General features: G+C 46.6%; 2 protein-coding genes across 3 annotated transcripts in view; both read left to right on the top strand.

Annotated features, from left to right (window-relative positions):
* Positions 1-2,115, top strand: part of LOC109534750 (histone deacetylase 7) — an 8,992-nt gene extending 6,877 nt beyond the window's left edge. Inside the window, exons 8-9 of the mRNA XM_019900522.2 lie at positions 477-809; positions 866-2,115. Of these exons, the coding sequence (XP_019756081.1) occupies positions 477-809; positions 866-1,970 (1,438 nt within the window). The 3' untranslated portion in view covers positions 1,971-2,115. The remainder of the gene's footprint in view (positions 1-476; positions 810-865) is intronic.
* Positions 2,116-4,203: 2,088 nt separating this feature from the next.
* Positions 4,204-10,704, top strand: part of LOC109534786 (glycoprotein 3-alpha-L-fucosyltransferase A) — a gene marked incomplete in the record, with an annotated part of 6,778 nt that continues 277 nt past the window's right edge. The window contains 6 exon segments of one of the 2 annotated variants that reach the window (XM_048662681.1): positions 4,204-4,297; positions 4,908-5,103; positions 5,158-5,350; positions 9,361-9,701; positions 9,825-10,176; positions 10,236-10,704. In XM_048662681.1, coding sequence (XP_048518638.1) covers positions 4,927-5,103; positions 5,158-5,350; positions 9,361-9,701; positions 9,825-10,176; positions 10,236-10,498 — 1,326 coding nt within the window. 2 annotated transcript variants of the gene reach the window in all.

Below are 10,704 nucleotides of genomic sequence, written 5' to 3'. Positions count from 1 at the left end.
TGCCTCAGGAAGTCTTCAAGTTCAGTCAGAGCATGGCCTCAATCAACATAGCGAATCAACATAGGAAAAATCAGCAGTAGCAGACCAAATACGCTTCGACGAAGTGGACATTCTGCACCAATCTGAAAGATACTACCCGAGACTCACCAGAGAAGCCATCGAAATATTTAAATCCCGAAACAACTTTAACAGAAAAGAAGAAATCATGGCACTCAATCCAGATTGGAAGCGCGTTTTGCGCCAAACAGCGTGTGCGCCGAAGCATTTGAACCCCCACGCATGAGCACACACGGCTGGGCGGCATAAATACGACAGGGGATCCAGTAGTTGAACCAGTCTAAGTCGGAAAGCACGGGAGATCACTTTTGTGTTGTTTTGTCCACAGTTGTGGACGAAACGTCAGGAAGAAATTCCCATAGACCACGGCTCCAAAGCCCGGGAAAGATTCCTAAATGTAAAAAGCCTTTTGTTTGCAGCATCCGGCCCTTGTCCCGAGCGCTGAGCTCGCCAGTGGTGCACCTGGGGGCCGCCGACGGAATGCCGGCGTTGACGAGACGGCGGGTTTCTTCGGCGCCCACCACTGGACTGGCGTACGACACGCAAATGCTGAAACACGCCTGCGCGTGTGGCAACAACATTATCCATCCGGAGCATGCAGGGCGGCTGCAGAGCATCTGGTCCCGTTTGCTGGAGACGGGGCTGATTGCGCGCTGCGACCGGCTGCGGCCCCGCAAGGCCACCACGCAGGAGCTGCAGACGTGCCACTCGGAGACGCATGCGCTGCTTTATGGTACCAGTTCGCAGAATCGGTTGGTACCCGGGGTCCGGCCGAAGTTTGCGGCTTAACCAGCGTTGTCGGTTTCAGGCACAAGGTGGACATGAGCAAGCTGAGCGCGCTGCCGGTGAGCGCCTTCGTGCGGCTCAATTGTGGAGGCATCGGCGTGGACACGGACACCACCTGGAACGAGCACTACACAGCGCCGGCGGCTCGCATGGCGGTGGGCGGCACTGTCGACCTGGCCGTGCGCACCTGGACGGGCGACATCCGGAACGGGTTCGCCATCGTGCGCCCGCCCGGCCACCACGCCGAGCCGCAGCAGGCCATGGGCTTCTGCTTCTTCAACTCGGTGGCGATCGCGGCGCGCGTGCTTCAGAAGGAGCACCGCGTCCAGAAGATTCTGGTCTTCGACTGGGACGTGCACCACGGGAACGGCACTCAGGAGATTTTCTACGACGACCCGCGCGTGCTGGTGATCTCGATGCACCGGCACGACGACGGCAATTTTTTTCCGGGCACGGGGGGGCCCAACGAGTGCGGCAGCGGCGCCGGCCTGGGCTACAACGTGAACGTGGCCTGGTCGGGCGGCCTGAACCCGCCCCTAGGCGACGCCGAGTACCTGGCGGCGTTCCGCAGCGTCGTGTTTCCCATCGCCAAAGAGTTCGATCCGGATGTCATCCTGGTGTCGGCCGGCTTCGACGCCACCGACGGCCACATGCCGCCCCTGGGCGGCTACCGCGTCTCGCCCGCCTGCTTCGGGTTTATGACGCGGCAGCTGATGCAGCTGGCGCATGGGCGCGTCGTGCTGGCGCTCGAGGGCGGCTACGATCTGACCGCGATCTGCGACTCGGCCGAGGAGTGTGTGCGCGTGTTGCTGGGCGACACGCCGTCGCCCATCTCGCCGATCGAGCTGGCGCGGGCGCCCTGCGGGAACGCCGCCCTGGCCCTGCAGAAGGTGTTCGCCGCCCAGGCCGCCCATTGGTCCTGCCTGCGGGAGGCGTCCAAGACGGCCATGTGCTCGTTTGCGGACGCCGCCCGCAGCGAGAAAGAAGACAAGGAGACGATCACGGCCATGGCCAGTCTGTCCATGCAGCATCAGCAGCACAGTCCGATGGTGACGTCGCCCATCGCCAGTTCGCCGCCCGCGTTTTTTGCCGTCAGTCCGCAGGCCGCTGGCCGCCCTCCGGCCTGAAGCGGCCGCCCCTTTCCCGTTAACCTGAACATTCCCGCAGTCGCTCAGCACAGTGACCGCCAGTCTTACTTTAAGGAACAAAATCTATCGCGTGTTTATTTTTGTTAAAATATTGAAAGTTTTTAATAAACATTTATTTACTTTATTCGTGRKTTTTTTTTGAGAAATTWRCTCCAAAACCGCGAGGTTAGTCGAAGRCCTCAGAGAGKCAAAAATGSTCCCAAYAAAAGRGGTTTGCAAAKGTGCACTTACCTCCGAAACTTCATTTAGGGACTCCAAGGGCTCCAGAGTCGASATAGAGCTTGGWTGAGTGAGGAATWTGGAACRAGGATTAGTTTTTTCCATACAGYRTTAGTTTTTTCTGGAGTTGGCTCGATTTTTTCCTCGTAACTGTGCAAACCGCAGTTTCATTTTATCTAACGAATTAAGTKTTTTGTTCAATTTAGAAGKTTTTTTGSGCTTTGTGTTTTTTGCAATCTGCTCCCGTTTCCAAGAGAGATTTGATAAACTGAAAACACTCGGACTAATAATTTGTTTCCAAAACTTTTAAATCGCAAATTTGTGTAGATTAGTTATTACTTTGCCGCATTTTGTCCAGAAGTTTTCGAATAATCGCGTTTCAAAGTTGTAGAAAGAATTAAACTTGCCTGCGTTCATATATTGGTTTTTCAGATTAGTGTTTAAACAAAAATTGTCCATGGGTCTAATTATGGTACAAATGATTAGAAAATTCGGTTACACCGTTAAAATCGTTGAATAACAGGAAGAAAATCTAGTTAAACATTTGATTTCGGATTTATTGATTATTTTACTTCGAGGAAAATCACTTCATTTACGGAAGATAAATTTCTACAATAAAACCCATGGGATCTACTTACGCACTATCTTATAAGTTGTTCAAAATGTTGTCTATTTTCCTGCAAAAAATAATAGAGTGTATGTTCGAACCCTCCCTAACATTGATAGGATATTCCCGGATAGATCGATCGGCAGAAGGGGACCAATTGAATGGCCTCCAAGATCACCGGATTGAACACCCTTAGACTTCTTCTTTGGGGACATCTTTAAGTCCATTGATCATAAAACACAGCCTGCTGATATTCATGGTCTTAAAAGGCGAATTGCAGCAGAATGCGGGTCAATTCCCGGTAAAGCTTTCCGTAAAGGAAGACGTTTTTAGGTGAGCCCCAAAGTTTAAATGCTGCTTATCTTCAAAACTACTGGAAATATTGCATCAATCGTGAGGAGCTTTTCAAAAGAGCATTTTTTGAGCGACATTTTGATGCAAAAAAACTTGGCAGCGTAGTAGGGCTTCGCCCCTTTTCAGTGGCCCGAATCTTAAAACCGCTAGATCTCAGTTACAGTTAAAAAATGGAACTTCACCTACGCGCCTAGCGAACCGTCTTTTAGTATGCAGGTATGTGCGCAAATTCTTAACCTCTAAAGAGATAGGAGCGAAAATTCCAATTTTGGCCTATATCTCGACAACGGCAGCAAATATTGCATCGATCTTTAGGACCTTTTCGCCAGAGAACTTTACGAGGAATATTTTTGCATACAAAATTTGGGATTGCAGAGGGCTTCGCCCCCTTTGCGGGCGTTTAAAAGTTCCAAAACGCTTAAGCACCCAACTTAACTACCTTTTTGGTGGCCAGTCTCAAGGGCCAACTTTCATCTCTTAGGCTGTTTTAGAACCAAAAAAATTGAGGAGTCGATGTTTACAACACTCTATATCTAGCAAGCGGTTGAAAGTTCCGAGTTTGCCTAAAACCAGGGCGTTTCGAAACCGATAAAAATGCATCTTCAGAGTTGCAGCAAACTTCCGAAGCTCGAAAACATTGACTTTGACAAATTTCTGGCTGTTTCGCATTTGGGCCCATTGGAAAATGGCATCAGTTTGAGCCCAAATTAATCGATGGCAGCTGCCCAGTGGAAAAGTGCGTTTACCTCGCATTCAATTGCCGTAAACTAACGGTTACCCTGATCAAGACAATCACTTGGCACCTTCATTGCCCAATATGTGTCCAAATAATTCGCACTTATCAATAGAGCGTCGCTTCGTTTGCCCATCGATTATCAGCTCTCAGTCCAGTTGTGTTAAGGCAGGCGATACCAGCACGAATTGCCCGACTAGAAGAGAATACAGGGCGCGATAGGAACCGGAAAATCCATAACTTTCCCCGCAAACATCGCCGGTAGAAGGAGCCGGAGTTTTCCGGCCGGCAAGCGCAGGCCCCATTTCCCATTATGGATTTTCCGGGCCGAGATGCGGCCCTCCGATGGACGCCAGTCGTGATAATGCCCGCACCAGTCGCCCCTTTTCTCCGGTAAGTTTGCCCGTTGAAGGGAGGAATTCGAGCAAAAAATGCCACTTGCTCTAGTTGCTAAGCCAAGCCGTTGCGCCCGCCGGCTGAAAGCGAATGCAAAAGTGTTTTTACGAATATTTGTTATCAATAAACATAAATACCTGCCCGAGTGATAACGGTATTTGCCTAACACTTTACCCAATTTGGAGTCGATTCTCCCATTTCAACCGCGTAAAATGCCAGTTTTATGTCGCGTTTTCCCTGATAATGGTTTTCATCATTCAGTTTGCACTTGACCTGACGGTAAGTGGCGCTTTTCAGCTGAAATTCGTTGACGAGGGCCAATTATTACTTTAGGCCACTCTGTGCAATTACGTGATTTCGCAACTTGGGCAGCGGAAGAGCAAATTACTTTGTATATGAATCTAATAACGCAACAATCGTAATTAATCCCAATTTATCGCATTTTCCACCTATCGAATTACCCAGCACCAGAAGCAAAAGCCTGCTGGATGTTATCAACTCGTGCGCGCTCTCACTTGTTCCACTCCATTTAATTGGCTGATAAGATCAGACGCAGCCACCTATCACCTGGACTCAACGTGTCACTCATTTTCGATCCTCATTGAAGGTAATGAAGCATCTTTAAGATGCCGCCCCGGTTGACGCCACGCAAGTTCTTCCTCGCCTTCCTGATCATCATCAGTGTGACGTTGCTGGTGGGCAGCCGGTTGAACTTCTCGTATTTCTCCAGAAGTCCGCAGAGCGCCGCCCTGGAACATGAGCAGGAGACGCAAACTCCCAAAGTGCAGGAGCGTAGGGAAGAGGTTGGTATGCGTTGCGCCCTCCCGCCACTCGGCCCTCTGTGACGTCGTTTGTAGATAAAGGAGGTGCTGGAACGGGAGCGGGAGGATGAGGGGGAGGAGAAAGGGGAACCACCTGAGAAGCCCTTCTTTCTGAGAGGAGGCACACGGTACCCCTCCAAGAGCAAAGGACCAGTCCGTCTCTTTCCTGAGCAAGCTGATGGCGACCGAGTGGTGGATCAGCTCATGTATGTTCCTGAGGACTACGAAGGTGAGCACTTTTTCTATTTTGAAAGAGAAGTCCGTTCCAGCTGTATGGAATTGCAACTTCTCTTTTAAAAATTCGTAACTTCCGATTCAGAGCATGTGGCCAGCTGAAACTCGCCCACCCTATAGAAGACACTTAACTCTAGAAATTCTGAAAGTTTCATTTATGTCACTCAAACCTGATTTGTGGGCGCTCTCTAAACGCACTGGGAGAAATAGCTTTTTTCCAAAAGAGCGGTCTTTTCCAAAAGTTCCTAACTTCCAACTCACACCAGCTGGCAACAGGATCTACAGAATTGTTTGCTCAACCTACAGAAGACACTGAGCTTTAGAAGTCCTAAAAGTTCACTGAAATCGCATCAAAATGTGATTTTTGTACGCTCTCTAAACACCGTGGTAAAAGTCGACATTTTCACTCAAGTGCGCTGCTTCTTTAAAAGTTGAAAAAAAAAATGAAACTAGCCCACCCTATAGAAGACACTTAACTCTGAAAGCCGACAAAGTTTCAGTCGAATCACTATAAAACCTGATTTTTGAGCGTTCTTTAAACGCATTTGAGAGAAGAGAACATTTTAATCAAATGTGCGGTCTTCTTTAAAAATTCATAACTTCTCATCCAGAGCAGGTGCCAATATGAAACTCGTCCACTCTATAGAAGACACCGAGCTTTGGAATCTACAAAAATTTCATTCGAATCGCAATACAATCTATCTTGTTCAGGGTCTCCAAACACAAGGGCAGAAATTGAAGTTTTTCCTCAAATGCGCGGTCTGCTTTAAAAATCCCTAACTTCTAACCCAGAACAGCAGGCGCTGTGAAACTGGCCACCCCTTAAGTAGATAGTTAACTATAGAAATCGTGAGAGTTTAAATTAAATTGCACAAAAACCTCAGTTTTGCGTTACCAATCAAATGCGTGAGTTGCTTCAAAAATTCGTAATTTCAAAATCAGAGCAGAGGGCAACGTGAAACTCGTTCACCCTATAGAAGACAGTAAACTCTAGAAATTATGAAAGATTCATTTAAATCGCTCTTAAAGCTGCTTTTTGCGTGCTCTCTAAACGCAAAGGTACAATTTAAAGCTTTCACTCAAATGCACGGTCTCCTTTAAAAATTGCATTCACAAATTGCAACCCAGATCATGTGGCACCATAAAACTCACTCACCCTATAGAAGGCACTTAGCACTAGAAATTCTGAGAGTTTCTATTAAATTTCACGAAAACATAATTTTTGCGGCTCTCTAAACGCAGTGAAATAAATTGAAATTTTCGCTGAAATGCGCGGTTTGTTCCAAAAATGTATACTACCAAAGAAGATCGTGTGGCGAAATGAAAGTCGCTATCTAAACGCAAGGGTAGAAATGGAGGTTTTCACTCAAATTCACGCGGTCTTCTTTAAAAATTCATAGCTTCCAACCCAGATCACGTAACAAGATGAAACTAGCCCACCCTATAGAAGACCCTTAACTCTGAAAGCCGACAAAGTTTCAGTCGAATCACTATAAAACCTGATTTTTGTGCCCTCTTTAAACGCACTTGAGAGAAGAGAACATTTTAATCAAATGTGCGGCCTTCTTTAAAAATTCATAACTTCCCATCCTGAGCAGGTGCCAATATGAAACTCGTCCACTCTATAGAAGACACAGAGCGTAGGAATCTACGAAAGTTTCATTCGAATCGCAATAAAATCTATCTTGTTCAGGGTCTCTAAACACAAGGGCCGAAATTGAAGTTCTTTCCCAAATGCGCGGTTTGCTTTAAAAATTCATAACTTGCAACCCAGAACAGCAGGCGCAGGCAAGCCTTAAGTAGATACTTAACTATAGAAATCCTGAGAGTTTAAATTAAATTGCACAAAAACCTCAGATTTGCGCTCTCTCTGAACATAGTGGGCGAAATTGAAGTTACCAATCAAATGCGCCAGTTGCTTTAAAAATTCGTAATTTCAAAATCAAAGCAGACTGTAACGTGAAACTCGTTCACCCTATAGGAGACAGTTAACTCTAGAAATTCTGAAAGATTCATTTAAATCGCTTGTAAAGCTGATTTTTGCGTGCTCTCTAAACGCAAAGGTACAATTTAAAACTTTCACTCAAATGCACGGTCTCCTTTAAAAATTCACAACTTGCAACCCAGATCATGTGCCGCCATAAAACTCACTCACCCTATAGAAGGCACTTAGCACTAGAAATTCTGGGAGTTAATATTAAATTGCCCGAAAAGATAATTTTTGCGGCTATCTAAACGCAGTGATAGAAATTGAAATTTTCGCTGAAATGCGCGGTTTGTTTCAAAAGTTGATAACTCCCAAACAAGATCAAGTGGCGACATGAAAATCGCCCAACCTACAGAAGATACATATTTCTAGAAATTCTGAGAGTTTTATTTAAAACGCACCCAAATGGGATTGTGCGCTCTCTAAACGCACTGGGAGAAATTGAAATTTTTACACAAAGGGGCTGTCTTCTTAAAAAATTCGTAACGTCCAACTCAGATCAGACGGCCACGTGAAACTTGCTCACCCTATAGAACACACTGAACTCTGAAAACCACAAAATTTTCAATCTAATCGTAATGAAAGCTGATTTTTGCGCGCTCTCTAAGCACAAGGGTACAAATTGAAGTTCTCCTTCCAAGTCTTTTTAAAAAATCATGGTTTCCAAACCAGAACAGTTGGCAACAGGAAACTCGCGCATCTTATACAAGACAAGTAACTCTCTAGAAATTCTGAGAGTTTCTTTCAAATCGCACTGAAATGTATTTTTTATGCGCTGTGTAAACGCAGTGGTAAAAGTTGAAATGTTCACCTAAATGAGCATTTGCACGAACTTGAACTTCCAAACCAGATCAAGTGGCAACATGAAATTTTCTCACTCTATAGAAGACATTTAGCTCTAACAATCCTGAGAATTTAATTTGAATCGCGCAAAACATAATTTTGCGCGCTCCTTAAACACAGTGATAGAAATTGAATTTTTCCTCTAATGCGCAGTTAGACTAAGTTTTCGTTCAAATGTACGATCTTTTTAAAAATTCGAAAGTTTCGATCCAGGAGAGCGAGCAGCCTGAAACTTGCTAACTACATAGAAGACATTTGGCTTTAAACATCCTGAGAGTTTCTTCTAAATCACCCTAAACTCTCTTTGATTATTCTATCTATCTATAATAATCCTGCTGCACGCTCTACGTTAAAACTGACGCTGAACACTTGACTCTGCAAACCCTGAAACTTTCATTCAAATCACAATAAAACTTGAAACTTCTAGACGCTATAGAACACACTTCACTGTGAAAACCATGAAAGTTTAATTCAAAGGCCTTTAAAATCTCATTTTTGCGCGCATGGTGAGCAGAGGTGAAGAAATTACATTTTTTGCTCAGCTGCACAATCCTCTTTAAAAATTCGTAACTTCCCATCCAGAGCAGGCAGCAAAGTGAAACTTGCAGACAATATAGAAGACAATTAACTTTGCAAGCCCTCAAACTTTCTCTCAAATCACAATAAAACCTGATTTTTGCGCGCTTTGTAAACCTAGGTGAAAAATTACGAGTTTTTACCCAACTGCATAATCGTCTTTAAAAATTCGAATCTTTCCATCCAAAACAGGCAACAACTTGAAACGTCTAGACGCTATAGAACACACTTCACTGTGAAAGCCATGAAAGTTTCATTCAAATGCCTTTAAAATCTCATTTTTCGCGCATGGAAGGCAGAGGTGAAGAAATGAAAGTTTTTGCTCAGCTGCACAATCCTCTTTAAAAATTCGTAACTTCTCATACAGAGCATCTGGCAACTTCAAACTACACACCCTGTAGCAGACACTTGACTCTAACACTCCAGAAAGTTTTATGGAAATCGCGCTGAAACCTGCCAAAAAATGAGGCAAGAATCGTGCAACTTTTGCCACTTGCGACAGCCTCATTATAAACGCTCAAACCTTAAAGCCGGTAGGAACCATTCACCTAATTCTGTAGCATACTGCAGAGTAATAACAGAATGTACATTGGGGGCAGGTTTCGACACCCCGGAAAAAACCATCCTCCTCTACAGCGGCTTTGGGTCCTGGGGCCAATCGGGCGGCAGCGGCATCTTCCACTCCTGCCCAGTCAATCGCTGCTCTCTAACGGGCGATAGGGGCCGGGCAGTAGACGCAGACGCCATCCTCTACAGAGACCACGTCTCCTACCCGGGGGTGGACCGGCCGGTCAATCAGGTGTGGATCCTCTACCATCTAGAGTGCCCCTACCATACGCAGAGCATCAAGGTGCCTGACAGCATCAACTGGACGGCCACCTATCGTAGGGACAGCGACATTGTGGCCCCCTACGAGCGCTGGACCTACTTCGATCCGCAGGTACAGTCTGTCCCAAGCCTTTTGGGTTTGACATCTCAAATAGTGACGTCACTGCCAAATAGCTTGAGACAACCTTTAGCTGCTTAGAGGCGATGTAAGGGAGTAATCCCCGTTCATCTTCAGGTGAGGCAAAAGGCCCAAAACAAGGACTATGCGGCGAACAAGACGAAGAAGGTGGCGTGGTTCGTGTCGAACTGTGGGGCGCGCAATAATCGACTCCAATACGCCCGGGAGTTGGGCAAGTACATAGACGTGGACATCTATGGAGGCTGTGGATCCTTCAAGTGTCCCCGATCCGAAGACAGAAAGTGCTTCAACATCCTGGAGACGGACTACAAGTTCTACCTGGCCTTTGAAAACTCCAACTGTCGCGACTACATTACGGAAAAACTCTTCGTGAACGGTCTGGGCCATGACGTGCTCCCAATTGTGATGGGGGCGCGGCCTGAGGACTACCAGAAAAGCGCCCCAGAAGGTATTGAAACGCCGGGTAGCCACGCCCCGTCCACGCCCACTAACCAATCACTGTTGTAGGCTCCTACATCCATGTGGATCAGTTCGCCAGCCCCGAGGAGCTGGCCGCCTACTTGAAGCGCCTAGACCAGGACGACGCCCTCTACAACTCCTACTTCACGTGGAAAGGCACTGGGGAGTTTATCAACACGTACTTTTGGTGCCGCCTCTGTGCTATGCTGCACGCGCCCCTGGTTCCCCGCCACTACGAGGACGTAAACGATTGGTGGAGAGGGCCAGGGGTTTGCACCACGAAATCTTGGAGAAATGCCGAATTTGTATGAACTGGCCCGATACAAGGGGCGCGATGGGCTCAAAATTTCCTTAAGCGAACATTTTCTTTCGTTAATGGGTCAGGCCTATAACGTTGAGTTCCTACTCCATTTGTACATGACGAGCAGACCCCGTATGGTGCGCAACCAGCCCTCTGTGATATTTGTTTTTATTATTGTCGACTCGTCGTTGATTGGCTTGTTTCCGCGTTACGCCA

This window comes from Dendroctonus ponderosae, unplaced genomic scaffold, assembly GCF_020466585.1.
Source record: "Dendroctonus ponderosae isolate FM_Combo_2020 unplaced genomic scaffold, Dpon_F_20191213v2 Dpon_F_20191213_11, whole genome shotgun sequence".
Lineage (NCBI taxonomy): Eukaryota > Metazoa > Arthropoda > Insecta > Coleoptera > Curculionidae > Dendroctonus > Dendroctonus ponderosae.
Note: the sequence above shows the minus strand (reverse complement) of the source record. Positions and strands in the feature narration are given on the sequence as shown.